Genomic DNA, 26,699 nt, shown 5'->3' on the forward strand with positions numbered 1-26,699 from the left:
CAAGGGACCAATGAACAGCTACCAAAAGAGAAGAATGTCCACACCTTTATCTCAGCGGTTCTGCCAGGCGTCTGTGGCCACTCCGATCTTTCCCCCACGTGGTCTCACCCAAAATGGCGGCTCCTGGCGCAGCCGAGCATCCCGGAGTAGAAAGCAATAGATTTCTTGCTTCTGCCACAAATTCCCCAACTGTGAGCCTTCCAACCTTCTAAGTATTCCTTTATATGCGGTTCAGAGTTCTGGGACCAGCCCCTGAAACTGATTGGTCAGGTATTCTGTGTTGTTGTTGGCGGAGCTCTCTGCTATACATCCACCCGATCCGCCATCTTGTTTGTTGTCCTCCATCTCTTTTAAAGAATGATGTTTCAAGCTAGGTTGGGATTGCATTGTAGCTATAGATTTCTGTGGGTAGTTTTGACATTTTTAACAATGTTAAGTCTTCCTATCCATGAGCATGGTCTAGTCCTCCATTTCTGCTTGTCTCTTGGTTTCTTGTAGTAGTGTTTGTTTATCTGGTTAGATTTATTCCTAAGTATTTCATTTTTTGGTGGCAAAAGGAGCTATGAACTCCTAATGTGGTCCTGTAGGATAACCGCTGGACTGCGAACCACAAGGTCTGATGTTCAACCCAATAGCCGCTCTTTAGAAACCTGGTAAAAGTTGCTTTGAGTCGGAACTGACTCCACGGCACTTAAAAAGAGCTTAAAAGGAGCTCTGGTAGCAAGCGTAGTGGGTTACAAGTTGGTCTGCTAACCAACCACAGGTGACCAATTCAAATCTTTCAGCTGCTCCACGGGAGAAAAATGAGGCTTTCTGCTCTAGTAAAGGTTTACTCCTAGGGTCACTGTGAATCCAAACTGACTCCATTGCACATAACCACCACCACTTTGCTGAATCTATCAATGAGTTCCAATAATTTTCTTGCTGAGTGTTTGGGATTTTCTAAGTATAGATCATACCATCTACAGAGTTGCCAATTGGATGCCTTTCATTTCCCTTTCTTGCCTTATAGCTCTGGCTAAGAGTTCCAACACAATATTGAATAGGAGTGGTGATAAAGGGCATCCTTGTCTGGTTCCTCCTTGGAAGAAGAATGGCTTCAGTTTCTCATTGCTGAGAGTTATGTTGACTCTTGGTTTTGTATGTTGTTGTTAAGCTCTGTCAAATCAGTCCCGACTTATAGCAGCCCTGTATAAGATTTCCAAGGAGCTGCTGGTGGGTTTGAACTAACAATTTTGTTCTTAGAATGCCAGTGATTATCCTACAGAACCACACCAGACTCTATAATTGTGTTGAGAAATTTCATATCTATATCCTATTTTGTTGAGTGTTTTTGTCAGAAGTGAATGTTGGATTTTGTGAAATGCCTTTTCTGCATCAAATAAGAGCATGTGTTTTTTTCCTGTGATACATTGCCTTGATTCTTTTTCTCATACTGACCTATCCCTGCATGCCTAGTATGACTCCTACTTGGTCATGATGTATTATTTTTTAGATCTATTGTTGGATTTAACTGGCTAGGAATTTGTTGAGAATTTTTGCATTTATGTTCATGAGAGATATTGGTCTTTTTTTTTTTTCTTAGTGATGCCTTTGCCTGGTTTTGGTAACAGAATTATCCTTGCTTCATAAAATGAACTTGAGAGCTTTCCGTATTTTTCTATATTTTGGAATCGTTTGGGTACAATTGGTGTCAGCTTTTTTCTGAATGTTTATCATTCACCAGTAAAGTTGCCTGTTGTTGTTGTTGTTAAGGACAATTGAGCCAGTTCTGACCCTAAGTAACCCTATATAAGGTATCTGAGGAGCAGCTGGTTAGCTTGAACTGTATCTGGACTTATTTTAGTTGGGAGTTTTTTAATAACTTGATCAATTTTTTCTCTTATCGTCCTGTTCAAGTTTTCTACTTTCTTCTGTATTAGTTTAGGTACATTGGTCATGTGTTTCTACAAATTTGTCCATTTTCTCTAGATTTTCAAATTTGAGTACAATTCTTCATGGTTTTCTCTTATTATCCTTTTTATTTCTGTTAATTCTGTTGTGATATCACATTTCTTATTTATTGTTTGTATCTTTTCCTTTTCTCTTGTTAGATTTGTCAATGGTTTGTTGATTCTGTTAATCCTTTTGAAGAATCAACTTCTTGTCTTGTTGATTTTTGTCTCTTCTTTTTCTTTTTTCTATTTCATTTATTTTAACTCTAAACTTTGTTATTTATTTATTTATTTTTAAGTGCCAGTAGACTTCCTTTGCTGCTTTTTGTATAATTGTTGGAGCTGTTGATTTTGATTCTCTCTTCTATTTTGATTGTATTTTTATTGCTATAAATTGCCCTCTGAGCACTGCTTTTGCTGTGTCCCAAAGGTTTTGATATGTTTTCATTCTTGTTTGTTTCAAGGAATTTATTTAATTTCTTAATTGTTTTATTTTTTCAGCAGGATGTTATTAAATTTTCATATGCTTGATTCTTTTTTGATACTCCTATTGTGGATTTGTAATTTTATAGTATTTTAATCTGAGAAGATGCTGTCTTCTCAGATTTTTTTAAAAAATATATAGATTTAAAAAATATATTGAGGTTTTCTTTGTGGTCTAATATATGATCTTTTCTGGAGAATGTTCCATGTGCTGTGTAAAAGAATCCATATTATGCTGTTGTTGCACTGAGTGCTCTGTATTTACTTATGAGGTCAAATTGGTTGATTGTATTTAGTTCTTCACAGACCATTACTTAATTTCTGCCAACACTTAGGCTGCATGATACATTTGCACTTATTATTAACAAGCTAAAGACTTCATCTTAGGTGTTTGAACAGGCACTTAATCAATCAGTTGTGTTTTCTATGTACATTTTTTGAGCTAGAGATATTCAGTTATGATTAAGTGGGAATGAAAAAAACTCCTGTCCCGAGCTACCTTTTTTGAAAATTGTGGTCAATATATACAAACAAAACATTTGCCAATTGAGCAATTTCTACATTTATATTTTAGTGCATTGATTACAGTCTTAATATTGTGGTCAATATATATATATATATATATATGATATTTAACATTTGCCATGTCAACATTATTGACCTGTACTGATCAATGACACTGTTAATCACCTGTAATCATCACCATTATCCATAAGTAATGACTGCAATCCCCTCCACGTACCATCAACCTACAATATTTACCTCTATTCACTTTAACTCTTGAATTCCTTCCTGTATCGTCTGCAAACTTCATCTTTCCTATGCCAACCTCCTCTTGTAATTGCCTTCCCCATCATTCAAGTTACCATGTGTCTATGCTCTAGAGCTTGAGTTTGTTTTGTTTTGTTAAAAAAAAAAAAAAGTCCTGACAACCTAGCACATCGCCCCCACTCCAAGCATAGACGACAGCAGTCATAAATTCATGAGTTCTTGAATTCCTTCTCCCCCAGAAGTGCTGGCATCCACAGTTTGCTCATTGCCTGCACGCCCTTCCTCTCCAGCCTCCGAATGGCAGGTGGCTGATTGTTGCTGTGAGTAAACTCGCAATTAGCCACAAGCAGGTGCACACATTTGCTGGGGGTGGCTTTTTCCACATGAACATTCCAGCGCACACAAAGGGTGGCCCCAGTTTTGCTAACCGTGTGGCTTTCTCAAAATGAGTGGGATTGGCACATTCCTACAGGACGTTTAAGGTCAGTAAGGAAAAACAACAGCTCATAAAAAAAGGGGGGGTTTGAGGACACCAAAAGGAATAATCTTCTGCAGAATAGTCTCAGTGGCTAAGTGGTGGGTCATGGGCTGCTTCCTTCTGGAAAACTGTCAAAAGGGGACTCTGGCATACCTCAGGGAGAGGACCCGCCTAGATAATCAGATAAAATGTGAGTGTAATCTTTATTGTGACATCTGAATTTCCGTTGAATTAATGGAGAAAAGCCATTTCAGTTTTGGTCACTGAGAAGTAGTAAGCCATGTCGATTTGGAGCATTCTCTCGGGGCAGAACCCAGAGAAACCAGTCCTTCCTGGCAGTTCCAGTCAAGTGCATCTTTAAAACCTGCCATTGCCACGAGGGTCAGAAATGCCCAGCTGGGTGAATGTGTTTGCTATTAGTGAAAGGCACAGACATCCCCACTGAGGTCTGCTCCCCTCTCCAACTGCTTTCAGGCACTTCTGATAGACTTTGAAGTTACTCCTTATTTATGTCAACTTTGCCACCTGCTTGGGAGGATCCTCATGTGCTGAAGCCAGGTCAGGCTGGTCCTGCAAGCTCATGGATCCATGAGGTCTTAAACTTACAGGCTTATTTCCCTGTCCTGACTTCTTCTGGGAGGCGCAAATGCAAGCTCTGCTGCTTAACTGAAAGCTCGGCAGTTCAAGTGCACCCACAGGTACCTCCAAAGAAAGACCTGGCAAACTACATTTGCGAAATCAGCCATTACAACCACATGTAGTATACGTAGGGTCACCATGAATCAGTGTCGACTTGATAGCGTCTGGTTCCTAGTAAGAGGCATTTGTGATATTTGCTTTGTCTTTTTGTGAAAAACGCTGTTGTCAACATTCTTGTGTACAGATTTCTCTAGGGATAGACCGAGGAAAAGAATTGCTGGGTCATAATGTATGCAAATTTCCAAAATTATTGTTCTACTTGTTAAGTGCTGTCGACTTGTAGTGACCTTGTATAGGGCTTTCAAGGCTTTAAATCTTCACAGAAAGCCTCATCTTTCTCCTGCAGAACTGCTGGTAGGCTCGAACCACTGCCCTTGTGGTTCACAATCCATTGCTTATCATATGGAGCCACCAAGTTCCCGGTTGTACTGCAAGCAATGGTTATTCTCCTATGTTTTCCTTTACATTAAGAATTGCCAGTTTTTAAAAATTGTCAGTCTTGTGTATACGAGTCCTGGTGTGGTATGGTAGGATAAGCATTGGACTGCTAATTGCAAGGTCAGCAGTTCCAAACTACCAGGTGCTCCTTTGAAACCCTATCAGGGTCACTATGAATCAAAACAGACTCAACAGCACTTAACAACAACAATGTTTAATGACAGTTAACTGAGCATTTAATTTGTATTTCTCTGAATGCGTATGAAGTTGAACACTTTTTCTTCTGTGTTAGCTGTTTAGATTTCCACTAGTGCACTGCTGTTGAAGTGTTTAGCCCACTTTTAAGTCGATTCCAGGCAACTTCTATGTCTTCCGTTGCTCTCTCTTTTAATGCTACAACCGAGTCCACAGCACTATCGTAGCAGTGTTGATGGTGACTTGCTAGAAACTTCCTGTATTAAGTAGGTTCTTACAGGAAAGATGTTATAGATTCGCCAGGAAAGGATGTCCTGCGGTAGCACAAATGACCAGATATGAAGGGGAACAGGATCCTCTTCAAATACAAAGAAATAAGCTGTGTTCTTTCTCAAGAATTAACATTTAGGATCATCCAGATTCCAAATTTGAAATAATCATCCATGTCTCTTTTTTTCTTGCACTACTGACAGATAAGGAGCTCTGGTAGCATCGTGGCTATGAGTCAGGCTGCTAACCTCAAGGTCAGCAGTTTGAAACTACCAGTCATTCTGTGGAAGAAAGATGAGGCTTTCTGCTCCTGTAAAGATTTACAGCCTCAGAAACCCTGTGCAGGGTCGCTATGAGTCGGAACCAACTCCGCAGCACACCAACACCTCCACTGACAGTTTGCACTGTTAAATCTTGATCTGAATCTAGAAGCCAAGTTGAGAAACTGAGAAGGCACCTTCCTACCCATTCTGTACTAACAGTTTATGCAAGTTGATGATGCTGCTCTTTGGCATGTTTTATGTAGCTGGGACAGTGTTTTAGTTCTCTTCCTCATAGTCTCCACCTTTTCCCTTGTCTCCCTGCGTCTGATGTGGAATCCATCTTACCATTTTTCATCTGTAACTAACCCAGGTGGTTTGATTATGCTCATTTTACTTGGTATTTGAGGTCCTGGATATTTATCTTCTAGGAGTGGCACATAAGAAAATTTATTTTTTTTTAAAAAGTCTAAAAGATAGGCATCAAAAAACTTCAGCAGTGAATTATCAGAATTTAAAACAAATAATAAACCAATGCTAGATTTGTCACACTTGGTACTGTTAACATTTTAACTGGCTAGTTCTTTGTTGTGGCAGGATATATTGTCTATCCTAGGAACTGATGATGGTGAAGTATTAGCAATTCAGGGTCAGCATCTCCTATGGGGGAAAATTGCCTCTGGTTCAGAAGCGACTGGATGGCACTAACAACAACAACAACAACAACAACAAAGAGATGTTCTGGTGTTGCTGTTGGATAAGCACTGGACTGCAAAGTCCATTTGAACCATAAAGTCGTCGGTTCAAACTCACCTGCTGCTCCTTGGGAACCCTGTACAGGATTGCTATGAGTCAGAACCAGCTCAATTGTATTTGTCAATAACAACAATAAACTCTACTTTAAAAAAGCTCTAAGCCACTCCCTTATTAACTGACATGTTAGTTGCTTCCCATGTGATTGGTTAATAGCAAAAAAAAGAAAGAAATAGGTCTTAATGGATGAACTTTCTTATACTCTTAACCCTGAGACCAAAATTGATTCTTTAGAACATTGCATCATGGTTGCTGATCACTGTTGTGTGCCGTTGTGTCATCTCCGACTCAGCAACCCCTTATAGGGTTTCCTTTTAGTTACCAGTCCAGTGTTTAATCCTATCTTTTGGTAATTTTTCAGCGAGTATTTTCAGATGCATAACATCTAATCATATTTTGTAACTGGAGTACGTTCCTTTTGTATATAGTTTTAAACTATTCTTGAAAATTCCTTAGGAACACAACATGTTGAAGACCAAAGCTCATCTTTCAGTGAGTCCAGCAAGAGTGGTATATTCCTCCAGATGAAAAATGCAACTGTTTCTTTAATTAGGAATTAAATATAAATGCTGCTTGCATTTAGCAGAAATGGTTTGAAAGATTTTTGTTTAAATCCTAGCAAAATCTCAGCACTGTGAATGAAGTGTTTGTATTTGAGGAACATGGAAACTGAAATCTTATAACAGGGCAGCGGTTTCCAGCTTCCTTTTTTCCCTTCTTCTCAACCATGAGCTTATTGAGTAAAAGGCAGGTAAAAGTTCTCTCTTCTCTTCTCCTCTCTTCTTTTCTCACTCCATCATATGACACACACATCTGCATGTAATACACACTTACTACGTATTTGTTGATTTATGATGGGTAGCAGCTTTCAGTCTTTTGAGGTCTTGATTGCCACAGAATTATGCTAATCTAAATAAATAAATGAATACTAGACTGGCTTGTGAGAAAATAGCAGAGGGTTCACATGGACTCCGAAAATAACATATGTGAAGTTGATGTTGATAATTAGTAACAAGAAGTGTTGTCTTTAATCAATCATTTTAGAATATGCACATGTATTTGGTTTTCACAAAACTCACATGCTGAATTATTTTTCTTTTCACTTTTTTAAATACTGTTGGATCTTCTGTGAAAGTTTACACAGTAAGTTAGGTTCCCATTTGCCAATTTCTATACAGATTGTTTGGTAACAATAGTTAAATTTCCTACAATGTATCCACATTCTTATTCATTCTAGTTTGGTTGCTCTGTATTATAAAATGTATATTTTTAAATATACACATCAAAACATGATGCTATTTCAACAGTATCTACACCTACAATTCAGTGACTATGGTTACATTCTTCGGTGTGATTACGTTCACTACACAACAGCAGTGCAAGTCTTTTCTTCCTCCTTTTCTGAATTGTTCCTCTTCCCCTTAACATAAATTCACTGCCCCCCTAAGGTTCCTATCTAATCTTTCGAGTTGCTGCACAAGCCAACTTCTTTTCAAAGAAAAGGGGATTTGAAATACATAAAAGGTATTATTAAGAAAAACAAATATCATTACTGAGAGTTGACAGGTGACCTTTAAATATGAATTAATTGGATTGTGGTCTATTTTGATTTTCAGGTAGCCAAAACCAGTTTTCCAAGATTGTCAATGTGGGTAAGCCACAGAGCTCAGATTTCAAATGAATAGCGAGATTTATCCTTATGTAAGACCTGGAGCAAAGCAACCTTTTATTTCCTGTGGTGATTTGGAAACCTGGATCTTTCACATTTAGGAAGGGCCACAAAACCACAAACCTGGTTGGGAAATGTATTGTGGACAAATGCAAATCATGTTTCCAAACGTGGTCACACTCATTCGAATGATCTGTTATTTCTGAGAGACACTAAGTTCTTCAACAGTCTGCACAGTGAGCTCCCTTGGTTGTCAAGTGGCATGGTCAGGATACTTGATGATAGATCCGGAAAACAACTTTTCTGCAGACGTTGAAGGAGACCCACTTAAACCCAGCTTGATTAAGTAACAGAAGTAAGCAGTTTCTAATACAGTACAATGTGGACAAAACAGCCAGTCTGGAGACAGCGTTTGGTTCCCTAGTTTGAACATGTAACCATTGTCTGTATATGTTGGTTTTGTTTGGTTGGTTTGGTTTTGAATTTAACAAACAGAAATGTATTCTCTCAAATGTGGAAGGTTTGAGATCCATATTCAGAATACCAGCTCTAGGGGAAGGCTTTCTTTCTCTGTCAGCTCTGGAGACAGGGCCCAGCAGTCAGTCGTTGGAGACTTTTCTGTGTCTTAACATCATCTTCCCCAGAATCTAGGAATGTCACAGTGTGGGGACCCCCAGGTCTAAAGACCCTCTCCTCTCTTGGCTCTAAGTCGTCTTGGTGGTAATACGTCCCCTTGTGAGCTATACATTTAGATGGAATGTTTTGGAAGTATATGTGCCTTAGATTCAGTGTTCAGTCTTTTTTTTTTTTTTTTTTTGTTAATGTACATTCAGTCTTCTTTTTTTTTTTTTTTTTTTTTCTTGTTAGTGACTTTTGTGTATTCAAAATATGCACTGTAAAACATACAGCAATTCAGTAGTTTTTCTTGTACAATTTTGTGATATTGATTTCATCCTTCAAGCTGTGCAATCATTCTGAGCATCCTTTTTTGAATTGTTTCTCCCTCATTGATATAAACACACTGTTCTCAAGGTTTCTATTTAATTATTCTAGTTGCTGGTGTCAATTAGATTGTTTGTAAACATGTAGATAGCTTATAAAAGAACAAGATGCTCAAGGCAGACCTTTTTTTTTTTTCTTTTAAATGTTTTATTGTGAATTATATGATAGTTTACATGAGAGAACTTTAGTTTTACATTCATTCCATCCTAGATCATCTCATTGCCATGGTTACAATCCCCTCCATGCATCATCTTCCGACCAAAGGGGATATCCTAGAAACCCGTCCTCTACACTTCTATTCCCACCCCCATCCCCTAGTCTTTGGCCCACAGTCCCTCTCCCTCTCCATCTCTGTCTCCATCTCAGGCTATTCTGGGTAGGGTCCCGCTCTCGGCTCTTCTCCATTGGTGGTCCCAGAAACCTCCGCTCCTAGACTGGAGAAATAATCACTCCCTTCCTTGCTATAAAACATCTACCCCTGCATTTCCAACCCTCACAATCAGTCCTGATAACCATTATTCACTGCAGTATCGCGAGTAACCCATCTGTATTTCATTTCATCAGCTCCACCTAGACAGATTGGATAGTACTCACTGGTGATTCTGCCTTCCTCCATGCCCCCTGGCTCTAGGTTCCCTCTTGAAAGCTTGTAAGCCAGTCATTTCTTGCCTTTGTAGTCCACCCCCCCTCCCCATTTGAGTATCCAATGTCCAAGTTGCCCATCTCTGTCTGCTCTGTGTGTGGAGGGGGTGGGAATGTTTCTTGCTGTAAGGATTTGTTCCTTCTTTTGAGTCACTGCATTCGTAGGTATAGGTCAAGTTCATCAGACTGTATCAGCTCAATCTTTTCTTTTCTTTTTTTTTTTTTCTCATCTTTTTTCTCCTGGTTGAGCTCTGATCATCTAGTCATCCGGTCCTGGTCACGTGGGTGTCATCTGTAAGTGTGGGTGATCTTGTGCACATGCCCTCTCTTCCCATCAGCCGGCAGCTCCACTCTCCACTTGAGTCCTCCGTGGCCACGCCACTGACTCTCGGTCCAGGAGTCCTCAGGTCTCCTCACACTGTCAAGCCAGACCTTTTTTACAGTTAAGCCAAGCTGTTGTTTAGTTTTAAGAAGACTTCAGGGAATATTTTTGCGTTTAAAGATTGTCTCAGGGCTATAGTCTCAGCAGTTCATACCCTTTAGGATTCCTGACAATCTAGAGTCCATGAGAATTTGAAATCCTATTCTGCATCTTCCTTCATTTGATCGGCGTGCTTCTATGGAGTCTTGGATCAAAGTGTTCAGGAATGGTGGTCACACACCATCCAGTTCTTCAGGTTTCATAGCAAAGCAGGCAGTCATTCCTGGAGACAGTTAGCCATACATTCTATATCCTATTCCCATTTGTGACTTCTTCCTCTGTGGCTCTAGTTGAACAGACAACAGCTGCTGTGCCTTGAATAGCTGCTTGCAAGCTGCTGAGACTAAAGGTAAAACAGAAGCTTTAAACATTTTATTCGGCAAAGTAACTAGGATTTCCCATAAAACCAGTACCCTGAACCTCCAAATCTCAGAACTAAATCCTAGAAAGGATTTGATTATGCACGATCAGCCTCAGCAGGCACTTTTTTTTTTTTTTAGTCATTATTGTAAATATATCTTTCACAACTTTTGTCAAGTCAACTATTAACAGCTGTACAACTTACAGCTGTACAACTTATCGACAGCAATTACAATAATTATCTTTACAAACTTACCTGTAATCAATGTAATTTTTCCATCACTCTTAACCCCTACCTCCCACCCCTGGTAACCATTAATAAACTTTGGTCTCTATATATTTCCCTTTTCTTGTTTTTTTATATATGTAAGTGAGGTCATATCCTATTTGTGCTTTATGATAGACTTATTTCAAGCTCCATCTTTGCTGTAGAATGTACCAACACTTAATGTTATACAATGGATGAGTTGGATTCCATTGTATGTATGCAGCACATTGACGTGCATTGAGATTGTGTCCATCTTCTGACTGTTGTAAATAGTGCTATAATGACTGTTGATGGACAAGTCTCTTTTTGAGTCTCATTTTCAAGTCATTTGGGTATATACATAGCAGTGGAATTACTGGATATGATTCTAACTTTAGTTTTTGAATTTTTCACTGGCTGTACTATTTTGCTCTGGTAGAGTAGTGGTTACAAAACGGGCTGCGAATCGTAAAGTCAGCAGTTCGAAACTACCAGCTATTCCGCGTGAGAAAAATGAGGTTTTCTGCTCCCATAAAGATTTACAGCCTCGGAAACCCTGCACAGGTCGCTATGAGTCAGAACCGACTCCACAGCACATAACAACAACAACAACCCCATTAATGGATAAGGGTACCAAGTACCCTATATCCTTGCCAACTTTTGTTATTTTCTATTTTATCGTCTTAGCCATCCTAGTAGGAATGTAATACTAGTCTTTGCCCAATAATGGATGTAGCCTTTGTCAAAAATCACTTGACCAAAATCTGCTAATAGAGATAATTTTACTTCTTTTTCAGTCTGGATAGGTTTTATTTTTCTTGTTTAATTGTTCTGGCTAGGACTGCTGATTCAATGTTGAATAAAAGTGGTGTGAGTACACATCCTCATCTTCTGTTTCAAGAGGAAAGTGTTCAGTCTATTCCCCATTATTATAATGTTGGCTGTTGACTTTTCATAGCTGCCATGAATCATATTGAAGAATTACCTTTCTATTTCAATCTTTAGGGTTCACCCAAAAAAGGGTGCTAGACTTTGTCAAAAGTTTTTCTGCATCCATAAAAATAATGATGTGATTCTTTTCCTTTGTTCTACTGACGTGTTGTATTAAATAGATCATCTGATATTGACCTATCCCTGTCTTCCTGGAGTAAATCCCACTTGGCCATGGTTTATGACTCTTTTAATATGCTGTTGAACTCTGTTCACTAGCATTTTGTTGAAGATTACATCTATATTCATAAAAAGATAATGGTCTGTCGTTTTCTTTTGGGTATGTAGTGCCTTTGTCTAGCTCATCAATCAAGGTTCTGCTTGCATCTCTATCTTTTGGAAGACTTTAAATCCCCTAGTGAATTCCTTAGTAAAGCCAGAACTTTTTTGAGGGGGGAGGTTTTCCATGAGTGATTTAATTTCACTTGTTTTGGGTCTGCTGAGACTTTCCTGTTGAGTCAATTTGGGTATATTTTGTGTTTCTAAGAACGTGTGCATTTCACCTAGTTTATCCCATTTGTTTCCATCCAGCTCATAATTTTGTATCATATTTCTCTTTATTTCTACTGGATTCATTGCAACTCCCCCTTTTTGTTTCTTGTTTTGTTTATTTGCAGCTTTTCTGTTTTGTCAGTCTATTATTTCTCTTTTTGACGAACAAACTTCTCATTTTATTTATTCTCTATTGTTTTCATTTTTTTTTTATTTTATTAGCAATGTGCTGTTTAATGAGCACTGATTTGATCTGGATTTCTTTGTGTGTGATCAATGTATGAGGGGGCTTCATAAAGTTTGTGGGAAATTTTAGTTGTTTTTTAATTTCATTTATTCATGAACTTTTTGAAGTCCCCTCATATATGCAAGCAAAGCTTCCACTGTTTCAGCATTTTTTACATGTACAATTCAGTGACATTCATTGGGATTTTGAATAGCTTTTACATGTACTTCTTCTAGGATCTTATAGACTCTAGAAAGTAATTTTAATTACTAAGACCAGCTTTGACTGGTGATTACTACTGGTGTCCTTTCTGTTACGTTCCACAAAGGCCACACCCTTCTCTTTGTATAACTAGAAATGTGTCATCTTAAAAGCATTTAGACATACATTTTCTTTTACATGGTGTGATTTCAATGATACTTGGGTTTCATTGTAGATATGTTCCCAAGTTATCTTCTGTGTAAGTGATTTTCATATATGGTAGACTTGGTCTATTTTTTTTAAGGGAATGATAAGGAAATAACAGAAAAGAGTAATAGGAAATTACTTTTATTTCAATCATATCTGTTTTGAAAAATGGTAACATTATGTGAATGGTTTTATGATTACTGATATTCTAACATGGTAGAATCATGTAGCCTTTAAAGTTGATTATGAAGTACTGGTGTGGCACTGTGGGTTAATGCGCTGGGCTGCAAAGTCTGAACTGCAAGGTCAGCAGTCCAATCTTACAAGATGCGTCTCCGAAACCCTATACAGGGTCACTATGAGTCAGACCCAACTTGATGGCACTTAGTAACAACAACAAAAAAGATAATTTTAAGGGTGCTATCGGATCATGGAGAAAGTGTATAATGAAACGTGAAGAATGCTGAGTAATACAGCCTTTGAAGTATGTACAATTATATTCAGAGTTGTATACTAAAATGGGTGTACAAAATAATGTTCAGTGAAAATAGCTGTGAGTTTATGAGTAGAATAAGGAAAATGGGATTATGGAAATTTAATACTGCATTGTTGTTGGTCTTTTTAAAGATTCAAAATATCTCTAGGCTTCATTTATCAAATTTGGAGACTGTCTCTAGTTAAGAATCTGTATTCTTATGTGTGTTGACTGCAAAGTTTTGACAGACCCTTCCACTGTTGGAAGCATGCTTTATGGATTTCATTCAGTTGGCAATTGACTTGAAATCTTTTTAGGTACCAGTAACTGACATTACTGCGTTACTTTTCTTTTTAGTGATGAAAATGCCAGGAAAGATTTAAAGACACTACCAGTCTTTCCAACCAAAACTCTTCAGGAGCACCCATCCCTTGCTTACTGGTAAGTCAAGTCAGGATAACAGGAGTGTGCTATCCAGTTACCCTGTTCATAACCTCCATTAACAACTGTATGCTCTTTAGAAACTTAAAAGTGCACACACACACACAAAAAAAAATTCCCATCAAATGTGTAAAAACAACCATAGATAGACCTGGATCTGTCCACAAGAGGATCTTGTCAAATCTCATGGAGGTTACAATTCATGCCTTACATGTTACTATACATGTTACTATACATATTTCACACGGCTCACCATCTACTGTACATGTTACTATACATGTTATACATGTCTCACACGTCCCACGTGTTACTATATGTGTTACATGTTTTGTAGTGTACTGTACATGTTACTATATACATCTCGCATGTTGCTAAACATGTTTCACATGTCTCATGTTACTATACATGTTGCATGTTTCACAGTCTACTATACACATCTCACAGGTTACTGTACATGTCTCATATGTCTCAAATCTACTGTACATGTTACTATACATGTTATGTGTGTCTCACATCTCACACATTACTATACATGCTACATGTTTCACAGTCTACTGTACATGTTACTTTAAACATCTCACATGTGACTATACATGTCTCGTGTCTCACAGTCTACTGTACATGTTACTATACATGATATACATGTCTCACATGTTACTATGCATGTCTCACAGTCTGCTATACATGTTACTATACATGTCTCACAGTCTTTCTTTGCAGTTATAATTTTAATGTTTTCTACTTTAAGAAGGCTTTTGAATGATTTTTACTACGTACATTTTTTGTGTACAGTCCTCATCTGGTTGGAAGTTATTTTACCAGAAAGTTGAAAGATATCTTGGACCATGCCATGCATTCATGTCACCAACTCAGATATCTGTCTGTTAGCTTGCGGTAGGTAACAAAAATGAGAAATGCAAGCCAGATGAAGGTCCATAGGACGTAGTGGGTGAATAGGAGAGTTTTTGCCCTGGAAAGAGACTCAATTTAATATCTAGGCCCCAGAGAGTGGTTGTGAGCTGGCTTTCAAGGGTTTTTAAGGTCTGATTAGCTTTTCTTTTCCACACCACTTTTTTCCTATAAAATTACTTTTCCCCTTTGAATTACTTATAATCTTTCTAAGTGTATTTTCCTTGCTCTAAGTGCCTGAAACATGAAGATAGATTTCTTTTCCACCGAAAAACAGGTAGTTGTTGTTAAGTGCCATGGAGTCTGCTCCGAATCAGCAATCTTGTATAGGGTTTTCTAGGAGTAGCTGGTAGGTTTGAATCACTGACCTTGTGGTTAGCAACCCAGTACTTATCCTACAGTGTTGTACCAGGATTCCAGAAAACAAAACAGGTACAAAGTAAGTATTCAACCTTTCTTGCTTTAATATAAAAGTTGAACTGTGTTTTATAAGCATGTAGTGAAAATGAGTAATGAATAATTTGCGTCCTAATTTTGGAATCTTTTTCAATTAAGTGACAGTTTCTTAAGAGAAAAACACAGGCCTTATTAAGACTGATTACTGGTCTTACTTTAGACAAGCTCTTGGTAAAACCTTACAGATAAAAACCAGATAACAGAGATAAAAATATTTATACTTCTAGGTCATAGTTGAGATATGACTAAATAGTTATCTTGTCTGAAAGGAGGATTAGATAACTGAATGAATTCAAGGGTTATCAGACTTCAGCCCACTTCTCTTCTTTTTAGTGAGCAAGTTTTATCCTGGAACAATTGAAAGGGTTCTTCTCCTAAAACTGGGTGCTGCTAAATGGTGACAAACCAATCACCGCTTTTAGATTGCCATTTTAATTCTTTTAAAAATCTTTCTGCATAATTCAAGGAGAAACTTCTCACTTGATCATCTGTCTTTGTTAAACAAAGAAAAGGTAGATCTTGTGTTCAAAACTTCCCCAGCCATGTTCTCTAACCTTTAATAATCTTATTTTGTTTTTATCATTTATCACTGGCTATAACAAAGGATACTAGTCTTCCATTTGAGGAACTGATGTTGTGCTTCTTTTTCTAAGAAGCTAAGTTTTTGTTTTTTTAAGGTATATGGTAAAAGGCATGATGAGATAGTTAAATGTCTAACTTTCAGGAACCTGTGTCCTATAGAAGAAAAGATCAACCAGACAGTCTCCCAAACAAACTGGTGAAGTCTTGAGAAATCTCTCAAGTGCCCAATGTATTGTTAAGTGTTGTCAAGTGGGTTCTGACTCGTAGGGACCCCATATAGGATTTCCGAGGAGCTGCTCTGGAGTTCGAAATGCCAACTTTGCAGTTCAAACCATCCTTGCATTGCAGTGCTTATCTTATAGCATCACACCATGATTGCTAAGTATCCAACAGCCACCTGAGAATCTTAGGTGAGTCTGTATCTCATGTGTTAATATGCGTTTCATGCTCTTGTTTTACAGCGAGGACAGAGTCATTGAACATTATTTGAAAATCAAAGGTCTGACTCGTGGCCAAGCTGTGGTTCAGTAAGTATCTTTCTTTTCTTTTGCTAAGATCTCTTTTTAATGTTTTCTGTTGGAAGAAGACATTTGAAATGATTTTTGCAATATAGTTTTTATGTACATAGTTTATTGGGGGGTGAGAATAAGGGCTAGAATTAGGACTATAGTTAGATCTAGGCTAGACCTAGGACTTGGTTTAGTGTAAAGGTTATGGTTAGGGTTAAGGTTAAGGTTAGGGCTAGGGTTAGTGTTAGGGTTATGGTTAGGGTTAGGGTTAGGGCTAGGGTTAGTGTTAGGGTTAGGGCTAGGGTTAGGGTTAGGGCTAGGGTTAGGGTTAGTGCTAGGGTTAGTGTTAAGGTTAGGGTTAGGGTTAGGGGTAAGTGTTAGTCTAGGGCTAGCAATAAGGCTTGTCCTAGTTTTTAGGGGTACAGTTCAATTTTTTTGTTGTTGAAATCGTCCTTGATTTCCTCTTCATTTTTAAGTTGTATAATTATAGTATTCTGTCTTTTTACTGTATCTTTCTGTTGTTGTTGTACAGCAGCCTCTCCAGTTCTGTTTTACTTCGATTGCTTCTATATCTGAGTTGAGTTCTGGGTGACAGTATCATCATGTATGTTAGTTTCAGGTTGCTGTCTGCTGTTGTTGGTTCTCTGTCCAATGACCTTCCTTTAGGATTTTTGGAAGGCTTGTGTGGCTTGTACTAATTCTTTTCACTTCTGTTTTTCTGAAAATGACCTAATTCCACCATCATATTGGATATGCAATTTTCCAGGCTATATGATTCTTGGCTGGTAATTTTTTGGCCTTTCAGAGTTTTATGTATGTCATTCCATTGCTTTCTTTGCCTGCATGGCTTCTGCTGGAAATCACAGTCTTGTTAGTGTTCTTTTGTAGGTGACTTTTCGCTTTTCCTGAGCTGCTCTCAGGAGTCTTCCCTTGTCTCGGTTTTTGAGAAGTTTGGTTATAATATGACCTCGTGTTTTTCTTTTGTGGTCTATCCTGTTTGGAGTTCTTTCAACTTCTTGAATGAGTGCTTCTTTTCTGTCATGGTGTTAGGGAAGTTTTCTTCCGACTCTTGGACAGTATTCTCTATTGCGAATTGGGGGTTGTTTTTTGTTTTATTTTGTTTTTGTCTCTTCCTATTCTGATATTCCAATCACACATAAGTTATTTCTCTTCATAGTGTCCCATACATAAACCTTAGGCTTTCTTTGGATTTTCTTGGTGTTTTTTTTTTTTTTTTTTTCTCTTCTGACTCTTCCTCTAGTAGATGAATATTGAGAGATGTTTCTTCAAGCTCAGTAACTGGCCTTCCATTCCTTCACTTCTACTCTTAGGCCCTTTCAGTATATTATCCATTCCCAAAGTCTTAGTATTAATCTTCTGACATTCTAATTGTTTTTCTACAATGTGCTTTTTTCCCACTGTTTATTTTGTCAGTTTGTTTCCTGAAATTTTTTTAGTTTTGTCTATGTTTTTCCTTGGTTTCTCATGCAGTTTTCACAATAATCATGACAACCCATTGAAGATGCCTAAATAGCACTTTTTAAATGACTTATCAGGTAGTTCTGATACCAGTTCTGTTAACATATTTTCTGACTCTGTATTTTTGTTACTTGTTTGATCTACTCTCCTTGACTCTTCAAGTAAGCTAAAATTGTCTATTTTCTCTGAGACATGGTGATTGTATTTATATTTAACTGATGATTGTATGTTGGGGTGCTCTCAGACACTCACCACCTGTCCCCTGGTGGATGTGTTAGAAACTCGGAGTGTGAATGCAGTTTTCTGTTCACTGTGTAGCACAGTTCGGGGCAGGGTTACACACCTCCCAAAGCAGAGGCACTATGCTCAATGCCTGACCCCAGGCACAGCAGAGGGGTGCCACTGGCCACAGGGTTGGCCAGGGAGGAAGAACTGCACCCCCTTGCCACCAACCTTCAGTTGTGTCCTGTGCCTGCCGTTCACAGTAGTGACAGCTGCTTGAAAAAGCTCGTGAGGACCGCACTCCTCCCGGTCAGCTTACACAGCTGCTCTTTTCCCTTCTCTCTCACTGCTCCTGTTCAGCTTTCTCTTCTAGTTGGCACTCGCTCCACCTCTGCCCTCTCCTCTGAAGCTCAGCGCTCCAGTCTCAGCATCTCTATCTGTCTCACTTGGAGCCACTCGCGTCTTTGTGGCAGAGGGGCTCCGTGCATCTGCCTGTTCTGCCATCTTACTCGAGGAGTGCCATAGTTTTTATTTTAACTCAGACAGATCACAAAAATTAGAAAGGTAGGCCAGAGAAAAGCCAATACGAGTAGTGGACACTGGTGAACTATGAGTTCTGGTAAAGTGTTGGGATGCTAAGCACAAGGTTGCCAGTCTAAACCCACTCGCCCCTTTATAGGAGAAAAATAAGAATCTCTTAAAGTCCTAGTCTTGGAAGCCCCATGGCCCAGTCTTACTCTGTGCCCTGCAGTGTTATTATGAGTCAGAACTGAGTCACTGGCAGTGGGTTTTGGTTGTGTGTTGAGCTGGAGAAATTTTGCTTCGGGAAAAGGAGGCAAGAGTAGAAATTCAGATCTAAAATTTCAATTGGGAAGAAATTATAAAAAAAAAATTTAATACAATGTGAGTCCAACAAAACCTGTCTGGAGACCAGGTTTGTTTCCCCAGTTTGTGATTCTGCTTTGGTTGGTGTATGGGTGCTCAATCATCCACTCCTTTATGTTACTAAGAATAGATGATTGTTGTTTTGATAAGTGCCATCCAGTCAGTTCCGGCTCATAACAACCCTCTATAAGATTTTTGAGGCTTTAAGGAGCTCTGGTAGCGTAATGGTTACGAATCAGGCTGCGAACCTTAAGGTCAGCGGTTCGAAACGACCAGCCGCTCCGTGGGAGAAAGATGAGGCTTTCTGCTCCCGTAAAGATTTACAGCCTCGGAAACCCTGTGCAGGGTCGCTATGGGTCGGAATCGACCCAATGCACTCAACAACAACAACAACAACATCTTTGTTGGCGCAGAAAGCCCCATTCACCTCCTAGGAACAGCTGGTGGTTTCAAACTGCCAACCTTGTGTTTCACAGTCTGGTGCTTAATCTATGGAGCCACCATGTTCCCGGAATAAATCATAGTGATGTATTTATGAATTTTATGACTTTTAGAGCTAACCAAAATCCAAACCTATTGCTGTGGCACCGATGACCACTCCTAGCGGCCCTATGAAATAGAATAGAACTGCCCCACAGGGTTTCCAAGGTTGTAAATCTTCACAGAAGCAGAGTCCCACAGCTTTCTCCCAACGAGTTACTGCCAACCCATTCTTTGTTTAGCAGGTGATCACTTAACCAGTGTGCCCCTGGAACTTACTCCATCTAGAGTGACCATCTATTCATTAACACTAGTTCACTTACATTGTAAAAGAACAGATATCTGATATCTCACTTATATAAAATACCTAGACTAGACAAATGTATAGAGAGCAGAGTTAATTAGTAGGTACCAGATATCAGGGAGGGGTAAAGGGGTGTCATTGTTCAGGTGGCCTTGATTACCTCTGGTAATGATGATGGAAATTTTGACAATCATACTGTTGATGGTAACACGATCACTGATCTATGCATGTTGAATGAATGCTTTGGAAGAAAATGTGTCCAGGTTCAGTGTTTGGTCTTTCATTTTTGTAAATTTTATTTATTCTGTTGTCATTGTTGAGAACATACACGACAAAACACACATCAATACAACAGTCTTCATCTGTGCCATTCAGTGACATTGAGTTCTTAGAGTCTTAAAGTTGTACGGTTATTCTCAGCTTCTTTGTCTGTGTTGTTCCTCCCCCACTAACATAAGCTCACTGCCCCTTCAAGTTCCAATCTCAGCCTTTTGAATTGCTGCTGTCAGTTTAATTCCATGTACTAATTCTCAGAGTGGCATAATGTGTAAGGCAGACCGGTTTAAAGTAGTTAATCTATTGTTCAGTTTGAAGATAATTTCAGGGACTATTTTTGGTCTAAGATTTAAATATTTTTAGGAGTTCATCTACCCTCTGTAGCTCCAGAAAGTCTGTAAATTCATAAGAACTTGATTATCTGTTCTGCATTTTCCCCTTTTAAATAGGACTCTTGTATGAAATCTTTGATCAAATTTTTAGTATGGTGGCCAGGCTGCATTCAGTTCTTCTGGTCTCATGATGAAGCAGTTGTTCCTGGAGGCCATTTATTTGCTAAGCATCTCATTTCCTCTTCCTGTTCCTGACTCCCCTTCTTCCTAATTTACTCCAGATAAATAGAGACCAGTAGTAGTGAGTGGATCCAGTGTCTTGTACAGCTGCTTGTAAGCTTTTAAGACCCCAGGCACTATGTAACAAATTAGGAGATAGAACCAAAGCACTAAACACATTGCTAGACCAACTACCTAAGTTGTTCCATGAAAATATAAACCCTAAATCTCATGAATCCCAACAGCTACTCATCTTGTTGTTGTTATAAATATATCTATCACATAATTTTTGCAAATTCAACTTGTTGTAGCTATACAACCTTTTGATAGCAATTGTAATCATTGGCTATATAGTCTCATTTTCATTATAGCCCAGCTTCTGGCATTGTAAAGGCAAAGATCAGATGTTAGTACTTCTTCTTCAGTGCAGTCCTTGACAATTTTTAAGATGTTGTGTTTGTTTCCTGAACTGAAAAAAAAAAAGGAATTAAAGTTTACCTGTAGGATTTTAGACTAGGTTAGTAAGCACATTACAAAGTATCCTTGGTTAAACGCAAAGTCTTTTTACATCCTTTGATGGTTAGCTTTGTGGTTTCCAATAAGAGATTGTACCATATGATGCGGTTGTTAAGGTTCTAGAAAGCAGAGTCAGATTCACTTTGTTTGAATACTGCCTGTGTAATTTAATTGGTTCTTGACATTGGTGCATTTACGTAACCTCATATTTATTCACATGTAGGTCAGTGACTTAAAAACGGTCCATGTATTGATTGCTAAGTCCAGAGAAATGGATCTTCATAATGTGCCATTAAATAGTCCTCTTGCATTAAACAAGAACCAAGATCCTTGAGGACAGGGTGGCAGTGTTACACAATTTAATCTACCTCCAAACATCTTCAAGTTATACCATAAATACTTAATAAATGAAAATAGCCAAAATAAAGGCTTAAGTTCTGAAGCCAGCTCCTTCCCTCTCTCTATCCGCCACATCTACCTTTCCTAAAATAAAGAGAAGTCCATGGTGATCCTAGAGAGCGGTACACTGGGGGGTGAGTTTTAGGGAGGATAGTTTATGTGTGTGTGTTGTTTGGGTAAATGTTTACCAAACAAATTAATTTTCTATTCAACAATTCATACACATTTATTTTTTTCTTAACATCACTTGCAGTTCACTCCCTGTAACAGCGCTCTTCCCACTTCCTCCCTGAGTCCCTCATTTCCTTTTGTTCTTTGCTTTCCCTTCCTAGCTTCTGAGCTTTGTTTATGGCCAATCACAGCCTAGTTCTTGACCATGATGGTGGCTACAAAGGTATTCATTTGGTAAACTAAGCATTCATATAATATTTTGGTGTGCTCTTCTTGGTAGGTATATAATACATAAAAGAAAATCCATAAAAGGTATATATGCATATAAGACATAAAAGAAAAAGTAACCCTGCAGGTACATCTCAAAATCACATTGGTAGAATCACAGTGTTTAAGATTCTTGCACCTGCTGGTCATGAGTTCAAATCCTGACAGTTTGACTTAGGACAAGTTGCTCAGCCTTTTCAGGTCTTTGTTTCCTATTTGTAAAAGGCTAAGTGCAGAACTACCACCAGAAGCAGCCCCACCCTGGGTCATCATACTGAAGACGTGAATAAATCACAGGTAGTCATTGTAACTGTGAATGGTACCTAATGAAGGTTCAGTGAATAGCAGTTATTATTAGTGTAAAAATTAGCAAGGGATAATATCAAGGTTTACTTCCTTACTACAAGAAAAATCACCCTTTTTTTAAGTGTACATTGCAAGGAGCATTGGCAGGTGTTTACAATTGTATAACCACAACCATAGTTGATATATGGGACACTTGTTTTTCTTTTAAACATATGGTGGTGGTTGGTGGTGATGTGCTGTGGAGTCGTTTTCGACTTATAGTGACCCTGCACAGGGTTTCCAAGGCTGTAAATCTTTACGGAACAGAACACCTCATCTTTCTCCCACGGAGCAGTGTTAGTTTCAAACTGCTGACCTTGAGTATGACACAAAAGTTCTCATTATTTCCATTACTATGCGCTTCCATTTAAAAAGACACACAATTTGAGTTTATAATACAATATACTCTAATATAATAAAGTGTGTGTCTCCTCTTTTATAGCATGTTTCAGAATGTGTAGAAAAGAACAGGTCACATTTTGAAAGTGAAGTTAACAACTGTGTAAACTCTGGATAGGATTAAATATATTACTTCCCAGAGAGGTTTATCCTATTACTACTAGAGGTGTACTATTAGGGATGGTGATATTAGGAAATTAGATACAAATTGTCTCTTATTAGGGTCTTCTGCATATTTTAATCCAAGAGTATGATAGATATTCATTTTCCATAGGTATATGAGAATAATAGAAACTCTACCAACATATGGAGTCCATTACTACGCAGTAAAGGTAAGTAATTGTACATAACAAAATTTTCACAATGCTCATGATACTTTATGACTTCAAACCACAAGGTCAACAGTTCAAACCCACCAACCACTCCCAGAAACCTTGTACAGGGTCACTATGAGTTAGAATTGACTTGACAGCACGTAACAGCAACAAAATACATATGTATAGAATCCTCGTGTGGTGCTGTAGGATAAGCACTGGACTGTTAACCGAGAGGTTGGGGGTTCAAATCCACCAGCCACTGCTCAGAAATCCTATACAGGGTCATTGTGGGTTGGAACTGACTTTGACAGCACTTACAACAACAACAACAACATATTTATGTATAAGTAATCTCTAGAAATTACAACAGTTAGAGCAAGAATGATTTAAAATTTGTAAATACCTGATTATTACCTTATAGTTTTTAGCAAACTGTCAGGCATACTGTTTTTCAGAATTCTTGATCTATTCATATATTCCCCAAAACAAAACAAAATGCATTGCCATTAGGTAAATTCTGACTCTTAGTAAATTCTGCAACACGGAGTTGAACTGCCCTGTGCGATTTAAATCTTGACAGCAGCAGACTGCCTCATGTTTCCCTGCCGAGTGGCTGCCGGGTATGAACTGCAGACCTTTTGGTTAGCAGCCCAATCCTTAAATCACTACGCTCCCTGGACTCCTGTGTTTTCCCAAGACCTCTTCATCCTAAAATATCTGGATCATCTTCTTTTCACACACGTATTCCTTTGCTATCCTAGCTGATTTTTCTCTTTTCCAATTAATCGTCTGTCAAACATTTCCAGCCCTTCAATTGACAGTGCTTTCATATGAAACTCATGCACCTCCAGTGTTATTTCAACAACTTCATAAAAAGTTGAAACGTGTGTAGGGTTTGCACGTACTTTTCAATCGGTTTGTTTTGTATTGCATAGTATGTTTATGAGCAAGAAGAGATTCACAGATTTTTAGAGATGATGAGCAGATGAGACAGTGTTAGAGAATTTTGTTTGAACAGGGAATAATTTTGATGGATAATTTTGAATCAAGTTCAATTCTTGAGTGAATATTTTTATATTATGACAATGTTTTAATTCCCTATGCAATTCCAAATGGTAGGGGATTGGATAATAAATACCTGCATCATAAGGCTATTTTTGTTGCTAAGTGCCATCAAATCAGTTCTGACTCATAACGACCCTGTGTAGGGTTTCTGAGGAGCAGATGGTGAGTTTGAACCAAGAACCTTGCAATTCAAACCAACTTTTTGGTCCAGTGTTTATCCTACAGTACCACACCAGGGATCCAATAATAATAATGACATCTCTATTGTTGTTGAGTGCCATCGAGTCGGTTCCGACTCATAGCGACCCTGCATAGAGTTTTAGAAGAGCTACAGGTGAGCTTGAACTACTGGCCTTGCAGTTGAAACCAACTTTGCAGTCCATTGCATTAACCCACAGTGCCATAACAGGATTCCAATAAAGATATACTGTACTAAATATATGAACTAATTCAATATTAACGTCTACTAATTTTTCATTTATTTACATATGAGTATCTGTCTAAACTTAATTTTTTCTTTCCTTATGTGAGTACATCCTTTGCATTGAGACTAAAGGATAAATTAATCGGGATGGGGAGGGACACTGCTTACCTCCTCCCTCATATGTGTTCAAACTGATTATTCAGACATCGTGTGTTACTGGATTGTACATCTCTCCAGCAGTGTTTTCCAATATCCCCATATTCATTATCTGTAAGCATCAGATTTTGAAACCACTCTTCTCATCTTTGTAATTCTTATAAAACTCCCTATTCTTCATAGCAAGTTAATGATTAAGAGAACAAAGAATGTTTTTATTTTTAGTGGAAAACTGGCATTGTACTCTGAATTAATTCTTAGTTGAATTACTTACACTGTGTATTTCTCATCTATGTTTAATTAAAACATTAATGTTCCATTCCTTTGATGTTATTAACAATACTGGTCTTGTAGAGCTTTTGCCTTGTAGATCTTATTTGAAGAAACTCTAAGAAGGCATTCTAATAACAAGTTAAGTTTTTAAGTGGTGTTTTATTGACCAAGTCCACTTTATTTTGACTTGCTGAAACTTGTTAAGGGTTGGCATTGATAAACATTATCTCACTTCTAGAAGAGTTAACAATTTGGCCTTGGTTCTCAAGCTTTTCCATCTTCTAGGACAAACAAGGAATTCCTTGGTGGCTTGGAATCAGCTATAAAGGAATCGGCCAGTATGATTTACAAGATAAAGTGAAGCCTCGGAAAGTAAGTATGAATCATTTCAGACACTCATGAGGAAAGGTTATTAACCAAGCTTAAACTCTTCTAGAGCAATGCAGCCAGCCTCAGGAGCTCTGAGCAGTCTTGGGCAAAGAACTATCATGAATGAAGCCGTAGAGTGAGAGGAAACTCTAATTAAATATAAAATCATTGTATTGTATAAATCATTGATGTACCGTTTATACAAGAATTCCACTTATGGTCATTTATTCTAAGGAAAGAATCAAAATTAGGCACAAAGATTTAACTTCAAGGATGTTGCTCACAGCAGAGTTTACAAGTACATACAATTCGGTTTCTATTTAAGAACAATATGATGTCACTTGTTTTATAAATAATATAGGTATGTGCATATTGTGTAAAAAGAGAGATGGACAAATTGTAAAGACATAAGCCAAGATGTTTGCTGATTACCTGTCAGTGGCACAGTTTTAAGAAATTTACTTTCTAGTACTACTGTTAACTCTTTTTGCTTACTTTGGTGTCATAATTTTTAACATAAATAATTGTGCTTTTTATAAAGAAAAAGCAGTTTCTTCTGTTTATTATCAGCTCTGGATTTTCCAGACTTGAATAAGTTTAATGATTTCCTATTTGATTTTCCTTTGTTGTTGTTAAGACAACGTTTGCCCAATCCAACATTTGTCAAGTGTTACAATTTGATTTTAACACTGTTCTCTTGACCTAAATGGACACTACATTTGTGTCTCTGTAAGAATTGATGAATCATTGCGATCATCAGTCTGCCCTGGGCTGACTCAGCATTCTAATGACTTAAAGGCTTATTAATGGCACCCTGGTTTGTGGCCTCCTTCTTCCTTGCTGCCTTCCCTGAGAGAGAAACAATTGCCTGTAATAACAGACCATGGTTAACCTACTGCCTAATCACAACCCGACATCACAGCCTTAAATATCACCTGTCACATCCTTCTGTCTCTTGCTTTAATGTGAAGTAGACAGACAGCCATGTTCTCCCTAAAGCAGCACTTGTAATCAGACCACAGTACTATTCATATTCTAGTGTCTTCCTAGCTTCTATCAATGCTCACAATCTTCCTTTGAGTCCTGAAATGACACAGACCATTTAAAGGGGTTACGTAGCCCCCCTTTCTAAGGTTCAAGCTCTACTTTATTGGATCCGTGGAGTTGGGCAAATGAGGCTTCTTGGAGATGTTTAAGAATTCCTTAAACATTTAATGGTTACCATTGATTGTGTGAGACATTAAGAGAGCATGTATGCACAATCAGAATTTTGTCTTAATAAATGCTGTGACCAAGATGGATTGAAGCAAGGAATACTTTCTGAATTCCCAAGAGTAATATGAGTATTCTTACTTTGTATTTTTTTATTGTGGATTGAGTGAAGCTTTACAGACAAGATCATCAGTTTTACATTCACCAATAGTACCCTCCGTTTCAGCTCAATGATGGCCGTCCCTTCTGTGGAACAACAGTCATTTGCTTCTTCCCTGTGACTCCTGGTTCCCTTCCCCCCACCTTCCCATCCCTTCTCTCCATTGTCCTTAGGTCCGTGTCACTCCTTTGATTTGGAA

The 26,699-nt window shown here is 38.2% G+C and overlaps 1 protein-coding gene across 1 annotated transcript in view; it reads left to right on the forward strand.

Annotated features, from left to right (window-relative positions):
• The window catches only part of FRMD4B (FERM domain containing 4B), a 295,958-nt gene that overhangs the window by 217,271 nt on the left and 51,988 nt on the right, over positions 1-26,699 (forward strand). The window contains exons 8-11 of the mRNA XM_006865645.1: positions 13,691-13,774; positions 16,183-16,248; positions 22,799-22,856; positions 25,045-25,131. Of these exons, the coding sequence (XP_006865707.1) occupies positions 13,691-13,774; positions 16,183-16,248; positions 22,799-22,856; positions 25,045-25,131 (295 nt within the window). The remainder of the gene's footprint in view (positions 1-13,690; positions 13,775-16,182; positions 16,249-22,798; positions 22,857-25,044; positions 25,132-26,699) is intronic.

The sequence above is a fragment of the Chrysochloris asiatica genome, unplaced genomic scaffold (genome assembly GCF_000296735.1).
Source record: "Chrysochloris asiatica unplaced genomic scaffold, ChrAsi1.0 scaffold00080, whole genome shotgun sequence".
NCBI lineage: Eukaryota > Metazoa > Chordata > Mammalia > Afrosoricida > Chrysochloridae > Chrysochloris > Chrysochloris asiatica.